We start from the raw sequence: 25,363 nt of genomic DNA, 5'->3' as shown, positions 1-25,363 counted from the left end.
GAGGGAAAAACCTTCTCTCCTCCTCAAGGGGAGACTGATCCAACCAAACATGTCTGTAAACAAGCGTTGACAGCATCCTAGCCCTCCCTGCGGTTATAGCTTGTGGCTAGGTCAAAAGCTAATAACCTCAAAACCTTGCGCGATGTTTCGACGTCGGCTGGCCCTAAGGCCCCACCACCCGACACCATTTCTGACAGAAAAAACAGCAATTCGAACAATGTTGCTAGTCGCTGCTAATTCTATACCGCGGCGGTATAGGCATTAACAGCCCACCAGCCACCTGCCGGGCCGACTCGCCTCATGGCGTCGGCCGGGCGGGACACCGTTCCACCATGTCAGAGGCAAAGGACTGATGCCACCTGCTTCACAAGCACGGAGCACCAGTGGTGGCTACAGACAAAAGACTACCACTAGTGAAGCACTGCCTCACCAGTAGGCATGCAGCAACCTCCACTGTGGTGTGCACCCATGAAGGGGTAAATGTATAAATTAACGAAAACTCCACTAACACACTGCAGAATGGGCTAGCCCATACACACAATTGCACAACTGACAACGCAGGCCTACCTGTGTGCGACGTAGCTCGACTGCTAACCGTCGTGCGATGTCCCTCAGTCCGCTGTCACGAGATGAGGAACCCCAGGACAGGCCCGATGCGCTGGTAGGATGTGCCGAGAAGATTCCAGGGGCTGGTGAACCTCCGGCGAAAACCCAACATTGTGTAATTTCTTCCTGCGTTTCATAACAACTAGTTCACGGAGTGCACTGCAGCGTCCATGTTGGAAACAAAAAAGAGGAAGGTAGAGTGTGACCATGTCCGGCGTCTTATAGCAGGACGCGGGGGCGTGGCCTGGTCACGTGCATGAGTGCAAATTGTTTGTTCATGAGCACAGTAGGTGCTAGGAGATAAGAGTTATCTCATAATGGCAAAGAGCGAGACGCGATGACCAGTATGATAATATAACCGTGGTTCTCTGAAGGAAATGAACTCACTCTATGGGAGTAGCATCCTCATATGCAATTGGCTCGAATTACCTACAGTATACACGCCTTTATAGGCTTGGCCAGCACCACAGCTCAGAAAGTATTGGCCAGCATAATTTCTTTCACAATAATACAGCTTTTCAAAATGAGCCAACTTTGAGGGGCATTCTAGAGTTGTGTCTCACTCAATTTCCTTCAGAGAACCAAGATTATATACGTAACCGATCATTCTCTTTCAGTCAACTCCGTTCGACACAACTCACTCCGTCTTAATAAACACCCTGAAAAGTCAAACCCTGAACTGCATCAAGCTACTGTAGAGCAGAGCAACAAAGCAAAACCCCTAACTGGATTTGCAAAGCACACAAACAGCTGGTCACTCTGCCGAAAGGCCGAAAGGCCTGATTTCTCTCTCTCTATATACTGCTCCTCAGGAGATAATGGAGGAAGGTGAAAGGCAGCGAGCTCAAAGGCCACACAGCTATAATACCTAGGCGCCTTGGATACAAATGATGCATTCGGGTGTAATGTAACCATAACATCAGCCTGGGCAAATTGCATACAAGTGATGTCATCGAGTTTATTATGGTAGGCTGAAATAGGCTGCCAAATAGACTTTTATTAAGAGTAGAATAGGCCTTGCCTTAAGGGCTCTACATGCTACAGCAACTGCAACGCAACTGCAACACAACATCAGCGGGGCTTCGATGCAACATGTTGCAGAGGGTGTTGTAGAGTGTGTTGCGAGCATGTTGCGTACCTCTCCCCAAAATCTAATCTGAACAACCGTTGCGTTGATGTTGCGTAGCAGTGATTGGTTGGTTAGCGAATGGGGGCGGGGCTGTCATAGAATAATATTGGTCCCGCAGGGAGGAATACTATCCTCGAGTTAATGTAATTTATACAAATGGAAGTATTGATTTCGCCGTAACGAATCATTAAAAATATATACCGTTAACTGGAATATGTTAGTTTCTTACACATATGTTGGATTATGTAATTGGTTTGTCATGACAAACCAATAAGAAATCGCGAATTAACCGGTGGTTATCCTGTAGCCCTAGTATGTACATTAACATAGCTACAACAACACAGTAACGTTAATATAATTACATGCATCATTGTTTACAATGAACGGTGGGGCTAATCGAAAGGACTGGACACGGACAAGTTAAACAGCAATCAATTAATTTAATACAACAGCTAACGTTAAAGCCAACAAACACAGAACCGGACACAAGCAGAAAAAGAAGCATAATTTTTACTTCCGGTCGGGGGGTTTCAAAATAAAAGAGCAACGTCTAAAAGCACCGGAAATACGTTTATTTTGTACATTATCTAACGTTAACACGAACCTAAACTAACTTTAGATTAGTTTAGGTTCGTTTTATTGCCAAGAAAAGCTGTAGAATCCTACCAGTGTACATCCCACTAGCAAGTCAAGAGCGCTAGTGAAGGAACCGGCAGGCTGGTAAACCAAAGGAATGAATCCAGGGGAAACACTCGGAGGCAGGATAGAGTTGCTAACAAGCTAAGTGGTAGGGCTAGCTGGCAGCTAACTGAACCCAAAAAGTAACGTAGCCGGGGCCACATAAGATAAGATATTCCTTCATTGATCCCTGTGGGGAAATTCAGGTGTCATACTATAGCAGCATGGGGGAGGAGGGGTACAGGTATGGGCAGGGTAATAGTAAGCAGACACAAACATAGGCAATACAATTATAGTACAGATACAAATAAGCAGTGTAAACAATATAATTAACTCTGAATATAAGCATATGAGCAAGTAGGCAGTGTAATCAAAGGTACAGATGAGGGTCTGTATGCCCTATCGGTTGTATCATACATTACAATAAATATGGTCAATAACACTTAGAATCGAGTAAGTATACAGTATACACAGGTGCAGTATACATAAAGTACCCTAACTGGCATGATATACATCATACGTTATACTTTGTAGTCCGTGCCATTTAGGTGGTAAGCGTCAGACACACTTAGTGATGATCAGACATTCCACAATACCTGTGTGGAACGGAGTTAAATGAAAGTTCAAACATGCACATTATTATGTGCTCCGAGTCGTAGTAACATCGGCCATATGTTTTTCCTTCCATGAGTTCTTTGTGATCGTTACATACTGCATCTTTTACAGGCTGATGCCAAAGGTCCCAGCTTCCAAACCATGTTTGACAACACGGAGCAAACACTGAAGGTGGGTGATGGATGTATGTTTTCCAGGGGTTGCCATGGGAACAGGTCGATAGGCGCTATAGGAGGCTGTTTTTCCCCAGATGTAATTTTCGTCATCTGCAGGTTTGTTTGCTTGACTGGGCTCTTTGGAGACTGTTTTATGTTGATGACATTTTTGCAGCCCCTGTATGATGAGGGTTCTACGAGCTCGCTCCACTCTTTCTGATAAGATAAGGGTGAACAAGTGCACAGAGTGTCACATGGTGCATCACGCTGCCTTATGAAGATGAACTGGCATGGCGTGTGTGGGGGACAGTCCCTGAGACCAGGGGTGTAAAGTACTTGAGTAATTGTACTTTGTTATAATACCTTAAGTACTGTTTTGGAGGAGTACTTTACTCAAGTATTACCGTATTAGGTTTGTATACTTTTACTTTTACTCAATTACATTTCAGAGAAAAAAAACATACTTTTGACTCCTTACATTTAAAATGCAGACCTACAAAGTACAAATCTCGCAGGTCCAACCATTTTAATTATATTTGTTTCTCTGGCCGAACTAACGTTAACGTTATTAATCCTGCGGCCGCACTTTAGCCAATCAAATCCCCATCAATGGAAAATTAACCCGCCCATACCCATGCTGATTGGTCCTTGTGCAAGACTAGACAGCAGGGATCTTTCAGAAGGATACAGTCAGAAAAAAAGTTTTGACTTTTACTTTTTAGTACTTAAGTACATTTACAAGTAGAAACTTTTTTACTTTTACTCAAGTGTGTTTCTAGGCAGATACTCTTTTACTTTTTAGACTTTTACTTGAGTACGATTTTGAGACGGTAACCATACTTTCACTCAAGTATAATTTCTGGGTATTTTTTACACCCCTGCCTGAGACATGGCATCTGTATTTAAACATTTATTTTCAGTTACCGGTACTGGTACCTTGAAAACCATTAATCTGTTAAGACCTCAGTGATACCAGAAACAGTCACAAGCTTTCATCTGCTCTGTATTTAGAATATTTACTGTCGATGTCATTGCCTCTTTAGTGGCACGTTAATGCTCATGTTATTATGTAAATGTAATTCAATCTTGTTTATAACAAATGCAGATTTTACAATCGTTTTACAGCTTGTTATTGTGACAGGAAAGGTTAAGTGATTGTTTTTTTGTAGTCATGTAATGTAGCATGGCTACACTACTGCACTCATCTGCTGCCCAATGAGGCCTGAGCATATTTTATGGTGTTCTTGTCAGACTCAGTGTTACAATGAAATCTGGTGGTTAAAAGGTCACTGTGGTTGCCTGATCATAATATTTACATTGAGACATTTTTAGTACATGTGTCGGCAACCATAGGGATGCAAAAAGTAAAGTAAGTCTGCAATCAAACAAGATAATGTTGTTTTCCCCCCTTTCAAAGCTGACTTTGAGATGGATGTTAAAGAATATGAAATGTTTTCTCTGAGAAATATTACTTCTGACTCGAGTCCTAGGGGGGTGCAGGCAGACAATTCTCTGTTTCTTCAGGACTTCAGGTTCCAGGTGATTGTGCTGATGTGATTGGCTGTGTTTTCAGGTGGAGTTCTCTTCCCTGGACTTCCTGCTCCATACCAAAGCATTGCTCTCGACCATCAACTATCTCAACACTGCCATGCCCCAGGAGCTCACCGCCTCCAAGGACAGGGAGGCCAAGAAACGGGTGGAGAAGGGAGCACAGGGCAAGACAGGTAGGCTCCACTGCATCCTTTGAAGTGAGCACAGGGCAAGACAGGTAGGCTCCACTGCATCCTTTGAAGTGAGCACAGGGCAAGACAGGTAGGCTCCACTGCATCCTTTGAAGTGAGCACAGGGCAAGACAGGTAGGCTCCACTGCATCCTTTGAAGTGAGCACAGGGCAAGACAGGTAGGCTCCACTGCATCCTTTGAAGTGAGCACAGGGCAAGACAGGTAGGCTCCACTGCAGCCTTTGAAGTGAGCACAGGGCAAGACAGGTAGGCTCCACTGCATCCTTTGAAGTGAGCACATGGCAAGACAGGTAGGCTCCACTGCATCATTTGAAGTGAGGACAAGGCAAGACAGGTAGGCTCCACTGCATCATTTGAAGTGAGGACAAGGCAAGACAGGTAGGCTCCACTGCATCATTTGAAGTGAGGACAGGGCAAGACAGGTAGGCTCCACTGCATCATTTGAAGTGAGCACAGGGCAAGACAGGTAGGCTCCACTGCATCATTTGAAGTGAGGACAGGGCAAGACAGGTAGGCTCCACTGCATCCTTTGAAGTGAGGACAGGGCAAGACAGGTAGGCTACACTGCATCCTTTGAAGTGAGCACAGGGCAAGACAGGTAGGCTCCACTGCATCATTTGAAGGGAGCACAGGGCAAGACAGGTAGGCTCCACTGCATCCTTTGAAGTGAGCACAGGGCAAGACAGGTAGGCTCCACTGCATCCTTTGAAGTGAGCACAGGGCAAGACATGTAGGCTCCACTGCAGCCTTTGAAGTGAGCACAGGGCAAGACATGTAGGCTCCACTGCATCCTTTGAAGTGAGGACAGGGCAAGACATGTAGGCTCCACTGCAGCCTTTGAAGTGAGCACAGGGCAAGACAGGTAGGCTCCACTGCAGCCTTTGAAGTGAGCACAGGGCAAGACATGTAGGCTCCACTGCAGCCTTTGAAGGGAGCACAGGGCAAGACAGGTAGGCTCCACTGCAGCCTTTGAAGGGAGCACAGGGCAAGACAGGTAGGCTCCACTGCATGTCTATATTATTGTCTATATAGATTGATTGATATCTGTCTCCAGTCTTTTTTTTTGTGCTATCAGGCTGTCTCCCCTGTTCCCCCCATGGTCTCATGTTCCTTTTGTTTTTGTTTCTTTGTTGTTTTTGTTTTTGTTTCTTTGCTTTCGTTTCTTTGTTTGTACCCCTGCTCCCGACTACTGTCAGCGACTTCGGGTTATTGAGAAGCGCTATATAAATTAAATTAATTATTATTATTATTATTATATTATTAGGAGACTGAGCACTCCGGGAGTTTTGAGATTTGTAACACTAAAGATAGCAACAACTAAACTACCGGTACTAGCTACAAAACAAACATATTCAGAGAACATAATTGACATTCAAATTAAAAGTATAATCTATGGCAGTTTGAGGTGAAATTATTAAAATTAATAACGATCTCTGTAGTAAGTGGTTGGTAACTAAGAAACCAGAAACCGCTGGATGGCACACCATGTAGAAGGGGTCAGGTCTTGTTAGTTGCTGTTATCAAGATGGCTGCGGAGTGAGCAGACTTCTCTTGAGAGGGCCTTTGGTAATACTATATGCTGGGGCTGCGCTCATCACATGCGATTGCTTGATTAATCGCCTGGTACTGTCATAGTCGACTAAGACCTTTTTTAAGAAAATTATTACATTCTTCCTCACTGATGCAAATTATTACATTCTTCCTCACTGATGCAAATTATTACATTATTCCTCACTGATGTGCATCACAATAACACGAACATGGAGTGGTTTTTAATAAGCATAAGATTTAAAAGAGTTCCTTCTGCATAAATGCATTAATCTGCAGATGGCCAGAATTTGGGAAATGCCATTTTACAGCTTTGTCTGTATTTTTTGAGTGGTAAAAAAAAAAACTTGCAATATGCTACTGTTTGTATAAAAAATAATCACAATGTATATTTGACTCTTCAGTGGTGGTAAATATATTCGTATTGCATGAAATATACACAGTTGTACGAGTGAAACCATGTACCTGCAGCACTGCACATAATGTTTTGTTTCGCTAACTCTCATTTACAGTATCAAAGGGGTCAAAAGATGCCAATGTCTTCAACTTCAAACTGTTCGCCATGTTGGGATGTTTCCGTGTGGAGGTGTGTGATGATCGACGGAGCATTGCTGACATCAGAGTCCAAGGTAGGACATCAGGTTTGCTTGGAGCAAACCTAGCCACAGATGCAGCCCATGTTTTGGTTGGTGTGTTCATGTCAGAACTGTGTACATGGTCTTCTTCCAGGTCTTGATGCATCAGTACTGGTCCAGGCTAGAGAGACGGAGGTCTTTGCAAGGCTCCGCGACATTGTGGTCCTGGATGTCGACCCTAAAACTATTCACAAAAAGGTACATTGAAAAGGAAATGATTACAGAGATTCAGGGGTGATCGGGACAGACACAGCAACTGTTCTCTGTATTCTAGCTCTGGAATATTCCCATTTCACACGTCCAAAGGTGGGGTACTTACTGTATGCCAACAAAGTCATGTGTGACCTGGGATAACATATGACAATAACTTATGACAATAACATATGACCCTTCCCTCCTCCCATGTAAAAGCAGTCCGGAGGGATGGAATATAAATGTTGTTTTAACTTTCCATTTCTGATTAAGTGAAAATGACATACAATATTATTTTCACAATCACAAACACAAAGGGCAGAACACAACAAAACACAGGGACAATATAATAGTTTAGTGAATTCACGTGGCAAATGTTCAGATTGGGCATTCAAAGATTTTATATGATTTTATTCATATACAATCTTAGATAAAAACGTCTGACAGAGATTTTCGAGCGTCAATAGAAGAGAATTGCGCCGTAATCCTACATTTTTCAGTAAACAATACCCACATTTGTCATACAAATATTAGTGCTCAACTAATTCTGTAAACTGGTGTCTATTTTCTTAGCAGTAGTATAATTTCATTAGCTATTTTCATCAACCTGAACTGTTATTAACACTAGCACAGCCGACAAGGGGTCACATGACCCCTAGGCATTTTCAATAAATGTATCCTTGTCACTCGGTCGAGCTCCAGCTCTGTCACTCAATGACTCAAAGTACCTGTTTTATCTGCAGCACGGTTTCTGAAATTTCAAAATGACTTCAGGAAAATGGAATTAGAACATTATTTCAGCTATTTCTGCTGAGCGGCCACCTCCCTCCCTCCTTGACCCTCCCTCCCTTTCACTCTCTCCCTCCCTTTCTCTCTCTCCCTTTCTCTCCCCCCTCCCTTTCTCTCCCCCCCCTCCCTCTCTCTCCCTCCCTCTCTCCTTCTCCCTCCCTCTCCCTCCCTCTCTTTCCCTCTCTCTATACCTCCTTCTCCCTTCCTCTCCCTTCCTCTCTCCCTCCCTCTCTCCCTCTCTCTCTCTCCCTCCCTCCCTCCCTCCCTCCCTCCCTCCCTCATTGACCCTCCCTCTTCTCTCCCTCCCATCACCATTCTAAAGGCTGTCGGGTCATCTGACCCGTTCCCGGCTGGAATTAGTGTCATTTTCTCCATGGCTGTGCTAGTGTTTCCAAGTTTGTGAGACGTTTTCTTACTCAATTGCATTGAAAAGTGCTCTATGAATAAAAACTGATTTTGCTCATCCTTTAGGCGGTTTCCATCATGGGAGAGGAGGTGTTCAGCTTCACGATGTTCCTGTACCCCAGCGCCACGGAGGGAGAGGGCTACTCCGACACCTCCAAGGTGGACGGGAAGGTGACCCTGAGGCTGGGATGCATCCAGATCGTCTACCTGCACAAGTTCCTCATGTCGCTGCTGGTGAGAGCCTGGAGTGAAATCTGATTATTGAAAAACACTACAATCCTCAGTAGACTTTTTTGTTTATTTATTTAGTTTTGTAGACTAAATTATTATTATTTATTTATTTATTTGTAAATGGCTCATTTGACGTTGTTACATGTACTGTAAATGTGTTCTGATAAACATTAATTATTGTGTTTTTGGCAAGATATACTTTATCTTTTATTTTTGTATTATTATTATTATTTGATTTGAACACCTGTTTACATATGTGCTTTTTTTTCTGTCGTCTACGTATAGTTTCAATCTTTCCTCTCTCTCACTTTTCTCTAAATCTGTCCTCTTCTTTCCAGGCCTCTTTTAGCTATCAGTATCCATCTGCTGATGAGGTACAGGCTATGGCATGCAGCACTGAACAGCATTAAACCTTTTGCTTTTGCAGCTTCACTCAAAAAGACACATCTAAGATTTGGTTAACCGCATCAACGGGGCAAGGATTCTGTAGGGGAATGTCACCTACATACAGTATGTTATTTCTGTTCCCCAGGACAGTTCAGACAATATTTGTTAACCTGCACCACTTTCTCCTAAAGGTAAAACCCGAAAGAGAGAACCTTCAAATGTGTGACGTCGCCTGATGTCAAATCTGGTGGCTCTGACTTCATGAGGCCATGAATTGGTTGTGTGAGCTCTTAAACACAAATGAGGTTTAAATTCTGGTTCAGACCTATTAGCAACACTAGAATATAAACCGTATCTGACTGTGTGAATTAACACAATCAGTTTATGGCCTCACAAAGTCAGAGCCACGTTCGTTGACTATGAAACAGAGTTTACATCCAGGTGAGTCACAGATTGGAGGGTTTTCTCTCCTGAGTGGTGCGTGTTCACGTACTGATTAAACTGTCCCGATGTGCAGAACAGCTATGAATTCCTAAAATGGGTACCATTCCCCTTTAAGCCCAGTCCTAGACTTCAGGGGGTATTTCACAAGGGGGATTACACAGTTAGCCAGATACATTTCCAAAAATATAATTGAAAAACTTCAGATATTTTTGTTAGTAATTAACAATTATGAATTTATTAATACCTCAGACGGAAAGCCGTATACTGTAATTCAGTTTTCAATGTTTTATAACTTTATTGTGGTGTACATAATTTTTTTCCCCATTAACTTCACAACCACAAATACATAGGCTGTCCAATGAAAACTGCAGTTATAAGGTTCTCGGTCTGAAGGGTTGACAGAATGACATTCTTAAACTTAAACTTCAAATCCAAAAGATATAGTTAAAAGTGCACCAGGTAGTTTTAGCTTTTTGACTGAAAAGTCCAAATAAATTATGATATATCTTTAGTATTGAGTATATAAAGTGTGACCAGAGAAAAACTGGATCCCTGGAGCACTGGTTGAACCTAAAACATTTGTTTGTGGTGCACCTACCTTCCCACCACCTTTACCATACAAAGAAGCATCCTCTATGTACAATGTTGCTTCACTTTGTTTCAAAGGTTTCAAGGGGATTTCTTTGGGATTTGTTTGTGTCGAGTTTATGAGCAATAATTCAAGCATTTGTAACTAGTTATTGTAGAGGTACAAAATTGTTCTCAAACCGACCCGGTGCAGCTTTAAATATTATGTTGTATAAGTTATCTGGCTAATACTGCTTTGTGAAATACTCCCCAGGGTGAAGTGTGATTGTCGTCTAGGATGGCTTAATTATTGCTCCCGGAAATTGGACCCTTTTAACATGGTCAGTTACACGTAACCCCTACAGTATGTATCCCGAAGGCGTGTAGTCTTTTACCAACAAACTTGCAGTTCCACGTTCGTGTTCTGCGATCTGATTGGCCACTGACGTACGCTCTCTCTACGCCCAAAGGCGTGTAGTCTTTTACCAACAAACTTGCAGTTCCGCGTTCACGTTCTGCAATCTGATTGGCCACTGACGTACGCTCTCTCTACGCCCAAACAGCGCGTTACGCTAGTTCTGCCTCTAACCTCTAACAGCCTATCCAATTTATATCAATCGAAATAACGTATTGTTTTCATCTCTCTATATTAACGTGATTCCATCAACACAACATAAATGTTTATTGTTTTCATCTTTCTATATTAACGTGATTCCATCAACACAACATAAATGTTCAAAACACGACAAGACAGTTTGCATCACTTCCCACGGTTCTTGGCACTTATTCTACCGGTAGTGCGGTAGTTGTTGCCACGGAACACTGATAGCGGTGTGTGGACCGCCCCGCGAGCCCCGGGCTGCGGCTCGCGGGACAGTGGCCTGGGGCTCGCAGGACGGTCCACACACCGCTATCAGTGTTCTTCCCCGCCAATGAAGTATTCACCCAAAGACCCAATACCGTGGCAACAACTACCGCACTACCGGTAGAATAAGTGCCGAGAACCGTGGGAAGTGATGCAAACTGTCTTGTCGTGTTTTGAACATTTATGTTGTGTTGATGGAATCACGTTAATATAGAGAGATGAAAACAATAAACATTTATGTTGTGTTGATGGAATCACGTTAATATAGAGAGATGAAAACAATAAACATTTATGTTGTGTTGATGGAATCACGTTAATATAGAGAGATGAAAACAATAAACATTTATGTTGTGTTGATGGAATCACGTTAATATAGAGAGATGAAAACAATAAACATTTATGTTGTGTTGATGGAATCACGTTAATATAGAGAGATGAAAACAATAAACATTTATGTTGTGTTGATGGAATCACGTTAATATAGAGAGATGAAAACAATAAACATTTATGTTGTGTTGATGGAATCACGTTAATATAGAGAGATGAAAACAATAAACATTTATGTTGTGTTGATGGAATCACGTTAATATAGAGAGATGAAAACAATAAACATTTATGTTGTGTTGATGGAATCACGTTAATATAGAGAGATGAAAACAATAAACATTTATGTTGTGTTGATGGAATCACGTTAATATAGAGAGATGAAAACAATAAACATGTATGTTGTGTTGATGGAATCACGTTAATATAGAGAGATGAAAACAATAAACATTTATGTTGTGTTGATGGAATCACGTTAACACTATGACGACCGGCGCCCCGCAGCGATTTCGGCCTCAGAGGACAGAGGATTGTAAACAAACCGATGTACTTTCTAAGAGCTTTATATATCATTTATAGTATTGCTATCTGTCCATTCTCATTGTCACTTGAGTGCATAAACCGTGCCTTCATAATGGCTTAAAGAAAATAAAAATCCATCGGTTGGTTGTCATTTTATAGCGTTGTGAATATAAGGTATATCGCGCTTTTCGTCTAGGCTTTTCTGCAGGAGGCTGCAAAAAAGGCTAAACGTTGGCGCCGTTATATCAAACGCCATTTCTGCTGTATATATACGAATGAAATAAAACAAACTGCGTAGCATCCGGACTATTACAGAGCATCTATGGATGAAATGGGGGCCACGGGGAACGCCGATTACTATTATTGATTAGCAATACAGTGTGCGTTCAATATAGCATTTTCACTGATCGATCACGTTACGTTATAAAACGATGTCCAATCCAGCTGTAATTTGGGGTAATATTATCCTACCGTCAGGCCATGTGATCGCCGGCAGCATTTCCTCACCAGTCATCGGATTCTGGTAGATCGATATGCACATTGGCTAATCATAAATCCCATTATTCCACGCTGAAAAAACGTTCGCCAAGCTGATCCAAGATGGAGGGTCTTCTTTTGGAATCAAGGATCTATGATCCGCCCACAGAACTGTAAAAGCATTTATTTTTTTAAATCCCATCAATGATACTGCAGTGGAGCGATGGCACCCTAAGCGGATCTGGCCGGTACTGCATGTTTCGAAAATCAAATATGTGGAAAGATCCTGCTAGTGGATCGGGTACCTAATAAGCGCTATAAATATGGAATAAAACAATAACTTGCCACGAGTATACTCGTGGCTCTGGACCACAACGCTCTTTTTCTAAACACGTATATACTCGTGAACGGACGCCATAGTGTTAATATAGAGCGATGAAAACAATACGGTATTTCGATTGATATGAATTGGATAGGCTGTTAGAGGTTAGAGGCAGAACTAGCGAGCAGGCTGCAGGCTGTTAGTAGAGGCAGAACTAGCGTAACACGCTGTTTGGGCGTAGAGAGAGCGTACGTCAGTGGCCAATCAGATCGCAGAACGCGAACGCGGAACTGCAAGTTTGTTGGTAAAAGACTACATGCATCCCGAAGGGCTTGTGTGACCCTTCTATGCAACTAACTTTGTAAAGACGGTAAACTCGATGAAAGATGACTGAAAAAGGTATCGCCTCCCATTTACCCTTGAGATATTCAGAGATTATTCTGTGCTGAGTCTACCTTTTAAGTGTGTCACACATTGAAAAGCCTCTCGCTCTTTTCAATGGCTTCTCACTCTGCTCCTAGTGTGTGTTTTTCGACTCCCCTAATGGTTGTGTGAGCAGACCGTAAAAAGGAAAAGCACTCCGATTGACAGTTTTAAAGGAACACACCAACATTATGGGAATGCGCTTACCATCTTCTCCAGAGTCCGACAAGAAGATACCAGTTGTCTCTGCATTCAGTAGACAGCTATCCGGCTTTAAGCTACTGTAGCCTAGCTTAGTACAAATGAATGGAAGCGGATATGGACCAGCTAGCCTAGCTGTTGTCCAAAAACACCTCTCCCGGAGTTTTAAGCTGGGCAAGTGGTCCATATCCGCTATCATTAATTTGTGCTAAGCTAGGCTAGCTTGCAGCCGGATAGCTTTCTACTGGACGCACAGAAAGGAAATTGGTATCTACAGTATGTCCTTGTCTGACTCTGGAGAAGACGGTAAGTGTATTTCCCATAATGTTGGTGTGTTCCTTTTTAAAGGAGGGAGAGAGTCTGTCGAGCTGTCACGGTGGTAGATTATATTTTAGGAAGCCAACTCCACGTGTTGTCTTTCTAATACATGTTTTATAGCCATGTTTCCAATACTTTCCGGAAACAAGAATCACCACATTTAGTTGGTAAAATGAACATAGACTTTAGATCTCTTTATATTATCTAAACATAAGATCCGGGCCACTTATTTGTCAAACACTTACCCCGAAGTGTGTTGAACCGGTCCATCTGCTGTGACAGATGTTGTGGGCCAAGTAGTTTATTAGTGCAAATATTGAGCTTTGTATTTTTATGACCATAATGCACATTTGACTCACTTAGAAAGTAGATATTGGGGAGCTCCAGTAGCTCACCGCGTACCTCGAACGCTATTTCGGCGTCGGGGACAACCGTGCTCGTCACGGATCTGGGGTAGCGAGTTCGACTCCCGGACAAGCCGTAACTTTCTCAGAGTGTCTTTCCCCCCATCTGTACCCCCATTCAACCTGTTTCTGTCGGTCATACTTGACCAGAGAAAAAGCGATAAACGCAAAAAGAACCAGCGGAATGGTCAAAGTTAAAAAAAAAAAAAAAAAAGTAGATATTAAAGAGAGAACCTTTAAATGTGTGATGTCGCCTGATGTCTAATCTGGAATGGGGCTCTGACTTTATGAGGCCATCAATTGTCATTACACACAAATTAGCTTTAAATTCTGGTTCAGAAAGTAGATAGAAAACAAACGGTAGACAGTTGTTGAATAGAATAGCGTTTTGTGCGTTCTTTTCAGGCGGTTTTGCAAATTTGCGAGTGTACACACGCCTTACAAGAAAACGTTATGGAATGCAGTGTAGTAAATCTGAAATCTTTTGACTTGTCGGTGAGTGATTAAGCAGCAGGCCTGCGTACTGCATGTCTGTGTCTCTTGTTCTTCTGAAACTCTTTGGCATTTTGAACACCACACTGAGCTCTGGAATGGTTTGTCTCAGCAGCACGAATGAAGGAATGCTTTTCATGCACAACACGTCGTGACAGTAATCAATCTCACTCTCTCCATAAACGCTATGCAACTCCCACTCAACTGCCATCTTAAAACTATCCTCTCCCCGTATATCCTCCCCTTCCCTCTCTCGTTTCCCACTCTCACATCATGTGTGTGAATTCACTTCCTGTCAATTGGAATCGAGGTTTCCAAAAAGTGCATTAGCTATCCAGATTATTTAAAAAAAATATTTTTATTTTTGCATGATGGCCAAATCACCGTTCATTCCTAGGTAGTGAAATCCTCACATATGTTACTCCCTCTAACCGTCCTCACGTTGTCCCTCTCATGATGGCCGCCATTCTAATGAGGATTCACTGATGCAACATACTCTGCTTGTCCCTCGACGCTCATGAGTTGATGTGTTCTCCAGACGTTTGTGGACAACTTCCAGACGGCCAAGGAGGCCCTGAGCGCCGCGACGGCTCAGGCGGCGGAGAAAGCGGCCTCCAGCGTCAGGGACTTTGCCCAGAAGAGCTTCCGTCTCTCCATGGACATCAAGCTGAAAGCCCCCCTCATCGTCATCCCGCAGTCGTCCATCTCCAACAATGCCTTTGTGGTGGACCTGGGTCTGATCACGGTGGAGAACAGCTTCAGCCTGATGTCCGCTGAAGGGTTCCCCCTGCCTGCCGTGCTGGAGACGATGGAGGTGAAGCTCACTCAGCTCAAATTGTCCAGGTAAGAGAAGGAACATTTATCCTCCGATGATTCAGTGACCTTAGTCGTTTTTCTTCTTCTATTGGTGAATGAGAATTAGACGGTAGTGCACAGTTTTGAGTCTACAATCTGACTTCATCTGTTGGTTAATGAGAATTAGACAGTAGTGCACAGTTTTGAGTCTACAATCTGACTTCATCTGTTGGTTAATGTGAATTAGACAGTAGCGCAAATTGTTTTGTGTCTACAATCTGACTTCACATGTTCATTGCAATTTCTCTGTTCACAGAACCACCTTGAAACAGGGCTCCCCACAGGCAGATATCGAGATTCTCCAGCCGATCAACTTGGAGCTTCTCATCAACCGCAACCTGGCTGCTTCCTGGTTCACCAAAATCCCCGGAGTGAAGGTCCATGGAGTCCTCAAGTCGATGAATGTAGGTGACTTTGACAAGTTTACGCAATTCAATGCGATAGATGATGCGTTATTCTATTCAGTGCCGACATTTGAAATGGCCTCTTCTCCTCCATTCAGATGTCTCTGGGCGAGGAAGACTTTGGTGTACTGATGAAGATCTTGGTGGAGAACATTGGGGAGGGAAGTAAAGAGCACAGCATGGATGTGAAAAGACAGGTGGCTCAAGGTAATCTAATCGCATCTAATCTAATCTAATCTAACCTGGCATAGATGCCGTTCAAGCATGGATATGTTCTGACAAGTAAAGGTCCAAATTCACAAAATTGCATGGCCTTCATCCCGTTCACAGAGAAAGCAGAGCTGGCTGAACAGCAGACAGAGGTGCTGACTCTGCCAGTTGGACCAGGAGGCCAGGCCGCCCTAACCAACGGAGGAGGTCTTGGTGAAAACCTGGTCAATGTTCTCCTCAACTTTGAAATCAAAGAGGTAAGTTGTCTATTCGACACGGTGGTTCCTTGCAATGCCCTGGAATAAATAATATCAAGAGTTTTCAAACTGTTTAATTTTCTCCTTTCTTTTTACATTTATATACTGTATGTATGTATTATTTTAATTTAAAAAAAAAATTGTAAACGGCAGTCTATGGTTTTTGTTGAAGTAGGTGGACAATCCTTCTATTGTGTTAGAACCTGTTTCATTGTGCAGATATCTTTGCCTCTCTCCATGTAGGTGGTGCTGACGCTAAAAAAGCCCGGGGTGCAGAAGGAGAGTCCGTTCCTGGTCTTCCGTGTGGCTCACCTGGGCATAGACACCAAAGTGAGACGGTATGACACGTGTGCCACCACCTACATCAAGGAGATCACCATGAAGTGCACGGAATTCACAGGTCAGCATTGGAATCACAGACACACTATTCACCAACGTACAAGCAATTTTATTTATTTGTTATTATATTTTTTTGAACGAGTTTTCAAAGAAGACTTACTGTACGTCTTCTTTGGCAGATTCCAGTGGAAAGCCACTGTGTCTGATCAGTTCCTCTGTGCAGTCCGGTGCTGATCTCCTTAAAGTGCAGTATTGCAAGGTGACTACACTCTACACACTACACTCTACACTCTACACACTACACTCTACACACTACACACTGCACCCTACACACTACACTCTACACACTACACACTGCACACTACACTCTACACACTACACTCTACACACTGCACACTACACTCTACACACTACACTCTACACACTGCACACTACACACTGCACACTACACTCTACACACTGCACACTACACACTACACCCTACACACTACACTCTACACACTACACACTACAGCACGACAATACTACACACTATAGCACTACACACTACAGCACTACACACTACATCACTACACACTACAGCACTACATCACGACAATACTACACACTATAGCACTACATCACTACACACTACAGGATTACAGCACTACAATACTACTCTATAGCACTACACACTACATCACTACACACTAAATCACTACACACTACATCACAACATCACTACACACTACACACTACATACTACATAGATAGAGTACAATGACGTTGTCTTGGAATTGTTAAAAGATTGAAAGATGCAACAGAAAAGCAAATTTCATCACTGTAATTAATTTACATCTTTCTGGCCTTGTTGGCCTTTTCTTCAATGCTAAAGATAGAAACTATCTTGAACTTCATGTTTGCGTTTGATAAAGACAGCCTTTTACAATACCCGTCCTTGGATAGCCTCTGTAGAATGCACCACGGGATATTTGATGTCACTTATACAAACCCTTAGCCATATGTTTTTGTGTAGGCTCATGCCATCTGTGCCAGGTATCAGTGTCTAGTGTTGAGACAACACAGCAATGTCTACTGTCTCTGTTGAGTTTCCCTTCCATTTATAGATACTATAAAAGCTGATATGAGATGAGCTGTTGCTGAATATTGCTGCTTCCTTTTGCAGACAACGCTCCATATTGTGTCGAGTATGACGCAGTGGTCTGATTAAACCAGATTGTAAAATGCACGTTTGGTTTGACAAATGAAACTCATTGACTTGGTTGAGTAGTGGTATATATAACACCACTAACAGCGCTGCGTGTGTCTAACTGTATTTCTTGTTCTCAGGCCGACAGGAATGGGCAGAACTTTGCTACAGTCTACAAGAATACTGAGCAAACGATCAATGTAAGTGAAAAACGTCAACGCTCAACAGCCGGGCTAATATTCAAACGGTTCTAAAGGAAATGTAAATGGTAAATGGACTGTTTTATATAGCAGCTTTTATCCAAAATCGCTTTTACAACTTCATGTCTCTCATTCACCCATTCACTCACTCACACATTCACACGGGAGGAGACAGCCATGCAAGGTGTCAACCTGCTCATTGGGAGCAGTTACCGTACTTTTCGCACTATAAGCCGCACCTGACTATAAGCCGCAGCAGCTAAATTGAATGATGTGTACATATATAAGCCGCACTGGACTATAAGCCGCAGGTGTTTTAATGTTTAATTACCATATGTAATTAGCATTGGAACACAATACTGTCAGACAAATAACAAGAATTAACTAATTTACAAGTTGTATTAAGTTTAGCAAATAAGGGAACAGATAAATAACATTTCAATGCAGTCAAAAAAGCTATATTTAGATTTTTACATTTTCGGGTTTGGTCACGTCGAGTCACATATAAGCCGCACCGTTATATAAGCCGCAGGGTCGAAAAATGGGGGGAAAAGCCGCGGCTTATAGTCCGAAAAGTACGGTAGTATGTATTTCACACAGCGGAGTAGCTGGGGACCACAACAGTAGTCCACAGTAGTGACCAGTCCACGCTAGTCCACGCTGGTAAGATGAAGCCATGGACTCTTTTGCTCGTCTCTCTCCAGGTCACCTTCACCTCGCTCGACCTGCTGCTGCACACAGAGGCTCTGCTCTCCACCATCGACTTCCTGTCCGCAGCCTTGTCCTCCGGCGGCCTGCCGTCACCCGAGAGAGAGACGCAAAGACACAAGGCTGAGGACGGCAAGGCCGTCTCCACCAGATCAAGTAAACACCAGTCCACTGTGCCTCTTTAGATACAGTAGAGACGCAGTATGAACGCATTGCGTACACCAGTATTATACATTGGACATGACAGTTTCAGGCCACCAAGGATTCTTTTACAAGGTTCGGTAATGGACCTGTCTCAAACCCTGCCCCTTTTCTTGATCCTCCAATCACAACTGTCGCTTACCTCGGACAAACTTGGTTTGTCCGAGGTAAGCGACAGTTGTGATTGGAGGATCAAGAAAAGAGGGCAGGGTTTGAGACAGGTCTATTGACACATGCACGCGTGCATACATGCACGTACATACATGCACGTACATATGCCCATGTTGATATAACGGTTAGTGTGTGTACCGGGTCAAGCAGGTACCACACACACACACACACACACACACACACACATACACACAATTCCGTGTGTATACATGACATGTTCACGTGACATTATTTACATCAATGCTATGCTTGCCCAGGCAACCACACACAGACACGCACGCACACACACACACATGCACGCTAGTGGGCAAGTGTGCATGCATGTGTTCACATCATTTCATTCAAAGCTGTGTTTTCCCGGTCAAGTAAATACACTTAAAGCCATGTTATCTGAGGCCTGCACTGACCTGACCAAACAGATTAATTAGGAGAGACCAGCATACTGCCCGGTGCACGCTTACAGTGAACCCAACACACACACACACACACACACACACACACACACACACACACACACACACACACACACACACACACACACACACACACACACACACACACACACACACTCACACACACTCACACACACACTAGTGATGTCACGATACCAAATATTTTTTAACTTCATTACCGATACCAGCCTAAGTATCACGATACCGGTTCTAAAACGATAACACGGCAAAAACCTGAAACATCAGGACAAGTAATGGAATATAATATTAGATGACAGAACATGGAACATTATTTACACTATGTATTTATTTATTTATTCATTCTTTTGTATTATTTATTTATGAATAAAAAAGCATCACACATCCATAAAGTCACGCATCCACTCAACTTATAGAATATACGGCATCAGGCTATTATTATAAAAGTAGTGATACTAATACTAGAGTATTGGACCGTTTTTAACAGCTGGGTATCGCGATTATTTTCTAGTATCGGTGTACAGTACCATGCAACCCTAGCACGCACACACACACACACACACACACACACACACCTACACACGCCTACACACACACACACGCACAAACTAGGATTGTCCCCTCTAAGCCGATTAGTTGGTCAGTTTATACTTAGTCGACTAACGTTGTTAATCGATTGTTTTTTATGCTCTTTTCCTGAATGAGTTACAGTATAGCCCTAAAAACCGATGAGCATATTTCTGGTACGCCTTGAAGTTAAAGAGGTCCCTCTGCATGCCTGCATGTGGGAAACACAATTTTACAGATTTGTTGATTAAATCCATCACTATTAGTCAACTCCAACTTTAATTGCATAGGGAAGCCCTAACACATACACACCGAAAGCACATACAATCACATTCCAGAGTAGCCCCCTCTGAACTGTTGATAATGAGTGTATATTGAAAATAGAGCAGTCTGCATCACTCTTGTGTGTTTGTGTTCTTCTGTTGTTGTCATTTCCTTCCCTATGATGTGCATCATCTTGTCGATGCTTTCTAACTGAGTCTAATTGAGTACTCATGACACACCGATGGGGTTTTAATACAAATGCAAATACACTCAAATACACTCCTAGAAGCATTAACCCACATCTTCTGTTTCTCGTTGTTAAACTGACATTTCTGTCATGAGAGGGCCGCAGCCCTGTGTGTTTTAGTGGAATAAGGCTCGACCTGGGAAACACTCCATATTCAGTGGCTTCACGGGTATGAATAACTGCTCACAAATATAGCAGAGTGAGGTATCGTATGTACTCAGCACTATGGCTGATATCCATGTATGTGTGTTGATGGTTTGGTGTCCTCCTGTGTCCCTGCCAGCTGCCCTGGGCTCCCCCTTGGACAGTGACGTTATCGACCTGAAGGTCATGATGCAGCTGGGAGCCTTCAACGTGATAGTTTGTGACCAACGCTGCAATATAGCCGACATCAAGATACAAGGTACAGACAAACACTAGGCCTAATTTATTAACCCCTTAAGCCTGAGTGGTCCGGTACCGGACCGACAATAATTTCATGCCATAAATAGATCAATACTAATATTAATATATATATTAATTATATATATATTAATATTAATTAATATAGCGTTTTTCTTTTCAAATGTAGCCAATAGTAAAGACCCCCTAACCCTATCAAAACAGCAGTCAACGTGTATATTTGCAGCACTACATTTGTTTATCAATGATTTGAAGTGTTATATGAATACATATGAGTTTATAGAAATCTCAGCGCATTGAGTCAGAAACTGGCGCATATTGACGCCAGGAAATGGCGCAACCAAAAGTTAGTCTAGTCTTTTGAAAGAAGAGACCCAGGGCTTTCAGTAGGCTTTCGAATTTGATACAACTACACTACCCAGCTCACGCCAGCCCCTGTCAAACTTGTACGTGAAATAATTGTTCAATGTTATTGTTCATGATTATGTCTCACGGGTCGAACAAACCTGAACGTTATTGCCATAAAATAGAACATAGTTTGCTTCTTTACCTTTCTGTGAACGTCTAGAAAAAGACTGTCTCAATTTGATGAAAAATAGTGGAGCATTTTGCATTATAAAATAATTACTGTACTTACAGTAGATTTCATTCAGTCTTTGCTGCCCTGTCAGGGGCGCCTGGTGGTACTAAATATGATATTCTCTATTCTATATTCATATTTCAAATTGCATGTGTCCGGATGGCAAAATTCAGTACTGTATCTACAAAACATCCTGTAATTTGCTTAGATTTGCTAAATCAAAATAATTGATATTCTCCTTTGGTTCATTACAATTTACTCAAGCATAGTAACACCCACAATATATCTGACTCTGGGAATACATTCCCTGACATCCATAGATGTCCCTAGATACCAGGAACATGCAAATGGACCTTGTAAAAGTGGAGCAATCTTCCATTTACTTGGGTATGTACTTTTAGGCGAATTTTCTGAAAATATGGCTAGGTCTTAAGAAGTTAAGCAAGACGTTTAGCAATAAATGCAGTTATTGAGTCATGCAGTGTTATCAGTCCTAGCAACTCCATGTATAATAAGAAGAGGATATTTGATCTTTAGTGGGAAGTCCAATTGGAGATATTCTCAGTCTGCCAATGAACAACTATTGAAAGTGTTTCAAACTCTTTTAATTAAACGTCATTAAACTTAAAAATGTATATTGCAGGTTGTGTCCGAACTGCATTCATTAACACAATTTAAATATTTTTTCCTAAACAAATATATGCAACTGCAGAGTAGATAGCACAAAGTACTGAAAAAACATTTGCCACACAAATTTAGCATTTTGAAGATAGGCTCAATATTTCAGTCTGGTGGAATCATGAAGAGCCTCTGCATTCGCCACTGGATGTTTTATTCATGAACATTGGTATCTATCTTCTTATGGTAATTTCAATGTTTTGACGTGTTTCTCAGGTATTAATGGGGAACTGCTGCTGCAAGGACCACAAACTCACATATCTGCTCGCCTGAGGGATTTCCATGTCATCAACGTCGATCCCAAAAGCATCCACAAAAAGGCAAGTAGCCATATTACAGATGTACTAATTAGGCGAAGTTTATAATACTGTTGTAGAAATGATGAAATGTCTAGTCTTCTTTGTCTGTACCGCAGGGTGTGTTGGCCTCTAACTAACGTCTCGCCCCTCCAGGCCATCTCAATCGTAGGGGACGAGGTGTTCAGCTTCACCATGAGCCTGACTCCCAAGGCCACGGAGGGTGCTGGATACGCAGACACCTCCAAAGTGGACGGCAAAGTCAAGCTTAACGTGGGCTGCATTAAAGTGGTCTACCTCCACAAGTTTGTCATGTCACTACTGGTAGGTCTTTGTACAGTGTAATGAAGACCTTGTCTTTAGTCCATCAGAAACACTTTATTGTTGTGAGTTTCATCAAGCTGTTTGTGATATGTAATCTTATTGGGAATGTATTTTGTATGTGTTCTTATTGTGTAGTAATAATAGAATAGAATAGAATATGCTTGACTTTATTGTCATTATACTTGCGTGCAACAAGATTAGGGACTCAAACTTAAGGTGCTGGTAATAGAAAATGACCATAAAATCCCACAAGTAAAAGAAACATAATATCACAATACTATACAATATACAGAATATACAACAATCACAGTGTCAACAGTAGTGGGTAGATAATTGCACTTGTGAATATTGCACTTGAAGGGTAGAATATTGGCCTTGGAAGTTGGTAGAAATTGCATTGAATTCGTATACATTGCATAGTGTGGGAGGAGGGGGAGAGGGGTGGTATTGTTAGTGCATATCAGAGTTCAAGGTGGTAATAATAATAATAATAATAATAATGCATTAGACTTATATAGCACTTTTCCCGGTGCTCAAAGACGTTTTCCAGTCTCAGTGTACACGCCATGTATGCAGGGTTCACACAAGGTCCTTAAAGTGCAAAAAAAAACTCGAGGCCTGGAATTCCTTGAAAACAGCAAGTTTTTTAACAAGGTGCTTAAAAAATCCTTGAAATTCAAATCAACCATTCGCATTGAAGGTTTTGTTCATCCATGATAAAATAGTTCTGAATCAAGAACTTTTTTTTTTGTATCTAAAGTGTAACTAATTGTTGGAAATTAGTCTTAAGCCATACATATTGGATCAGAATTTTTTTCTATAAAAAAACAGCATTTAAAAGTGAATTGTATCCTTTTAAATGCCCTTTTAAAATGAAAAATAGTGCTTAGGAAAGTACTTGAAAGTCCTTGAATGTCATTTAGCAATGTCTGTGGGAACCCTGTACACGTCATGTATGTATTTTATTTGTCCTTCAGAACTTCACCAACAACTTCCAGACGGCCAAGGAGGCCCTGAGCGCCGCGACGGCTCAGGCGGCAGAGAAAGCGGCCTCCAGCGTCAGGGACTTTGCCCAGAAGAGCTTCCGTCTCTCCATGGACATCAAGCTGAAAGCCCCCCTCATCGTCATCCCGCAGTCGTCTGTCTCCCACAATGCACTGGAGGTGGACCTGGGTCTGATCACGGTGGGGAACAGCTTCTCTCTGCTGCCTGTGGAGGGATGCCCTCTTCCAGCCGTCATCGATAGCATGGATGTCCAGCTCACGCAGCTTAAACTCTCAAGGTCAGTGGTTATTAACCCTTTCACTGCCACACGACAGAAGGTTAACCCTTTACTATCACACAACCGACGACCTGCTGTTGTGTGGCAGTGAAAGGGTTAACCTTCTGTGTATTGTCGCAGTGAAAGGGTTAACCGTTTGGTAGTGTGGCAGTGAAAAGGGTTAACCCGTCTTGAAGAAGGATGGCTGAAGAATACAAAATCTTGTCTTTTTGTTATTTGATACAATTTGAAATTGAATATTGACCGTGTTGAAGAATGATTCAAGATTCAAGAGGTTTATTCATCACATACATACACAAGGAATATCGTGAAATCAAGGTGGCCATGCCCGCTTCGATTGTGCAAAAAATAGACACTACTATACAATATACAGGTATACTCTATGTCACTATGCTATCCTAACTATACTATACAAAAACATCTAGTTATGTTTTAATTTTTTATCATCTTTTTTAATTTACCTTTTTTCTTTCCTTTAAAGTGACCTTTTCTTATGTGTTTAAAGTGACCTGTGGTGTGTTTGTGTGTGAGAGAGTGCAGAATGTGTGTGGTGTGTGTGTGTGTGTTCATGTGTGCTTGTGTGTGGAGAGATCAGTGTTCAGTGTTCTGATGGCCTGGGGGAAGAAGCTGAGCCTGAGTCTCTCTGTTCTTGCTTAGTATGCGGAGGCGCTTGCCTGACCGCAGCAGCTTGAACAGGCTGTTGTTGGGGTGGTGAGGGTCCTTCATTATTCTGCAGGCTCTGGATTTGCACCTCCTATTGTATAAATCCTGCAGGGGTGGTAGTGCAATACCCGTCGTATACTCTGCACCACTCTCTGTAGATAGAGCCTTCCTGTCCTGGGCCGTGCAGTTTCCAAACCAGGCAATGATGTTCCCAGTCTGAGTAGAAGTTCCCAGAATGAGTAGCTATCTGTGTTAATTCAGTTGATTTTCCAGGATAGTTAACTTACCCCAAAAATGCGGTCGTCAGTAGGGTTTAGGTCCGGTAAAATAAGACACTGTGATCGTTACAGAAACATGTTTCAGGTTCGGTAAAATATACATAGAATATACCTTACCTTAGCCAGAAGGTACTAAAAGAATAATTCCAATGATCCCATCGGCGATCGCGATTACTCGTTTATATGTAATTACTTGTGTTTACGGGAAACTATAGGTTTTGAGGTGAGCAGATCTCCTAGCGATTGCTCTGCAAGAGCTCCTCCCCCTCAGAGCGAGTCTTGACAGTCCAGTTCAGACATTGTCTCTACTGATCCCTTTCTATCAGAGTTCAAAAGGTAGGTGATA

At 42.3% G+C, this 25,363-nt stretch overlaps 1 protein-coding gene across 2 annotated transcripts in view; it reads left to right on the top strand.

The window, feature by feature from the left end:
• vps13c (vacuolar protein sorting 13 homolog C) overlaps positions 1 to 25,363 on the top strand; it is a 216,122-nt gene that overhangs the window by 104,530 nt on the left and 86,229 nt on the right. For both annotated transcript variants that reach the window (XM_084337487.1, XM_084337486.1), the window contains exons 29-45: positions 3,140 to 3,199; positions 4,757 to 4,907; positions 6,986 to 7,102; positions 7,203 to 7,306; positions 8,561 to 8,728; positions 15,010 to 15,314; positions 15,583 to 15,730; positions 15,829 to 15,937; positions 16,061 to 16,197; positions 16,441 to 16,597; positions 16,716 to 16,795; positions 17,866 to 17,925; positions 18,630 to 18,789; positions 20,798 to 20,917; positions 22,391 to 22,494; positions 22,627 to 22,794; positions 23,772 to 24,076. In XM_084337487.1, coding sequence (XP_084193613.1) covers positions 3,140 to 3,199; positions 4,757 to 4,907; positions 6,986 to 7,102; positions 7,203 to 7,306; positions 8,561 to 8,728; positions 15,010 to 15,314; positions 15,583 to 15,730; positions 15,829 to 15,937; positions 16,061 to 16,197; positions 16,441 to 16,597; positions 16,716 to 16,795; positions 17,866 to 17,925; positions 18,630 to 18,789; positions 20,798 to 20,917; positions 22,391 to 22,494; positions 22,627 to 22,794; positions 23,772 to 24,076 — 2,453 coding nt within the window. The remainder of the gene's footprint in view (positions 1 to 3,139; positions 3,200 to 4,756; positions 4,908 to 6,985; positions 7,103 to 7,202; positions 7,307 to 8,560; positions 8,729 to 15,009; positions 15,315 to 15,582; positions 15,731 to 15,828; positions 15,938 to 16,060; positions 16,198 to 16,440; positions 16,598 to 16,715; positions 16,796 to 17,865; positions 17,926 to 18,629; positions 18,790 to 20,797; positions 20,918 to 22,390; positions 22,495 to 22,626; positions 22,795 to 23,771; positions 24,077 to 25,363) is intronic.

Source organism: Notolepis coatsorum, assembly GCF_963971535.1.
Source record: "Notolepis coatsorum genome assembly, chromosome: 20".
Taxonomy (NCBI): domain Eukaryota; kingdom Metazoa; phylum Chordata; class Actinopteri; order Aulopiformes; family Paralepididae; genus Notolepis; species Notolepis coatsorum.
This window is presented reverse-complemented; position numbering and strand designations above follow the sequence as displayed.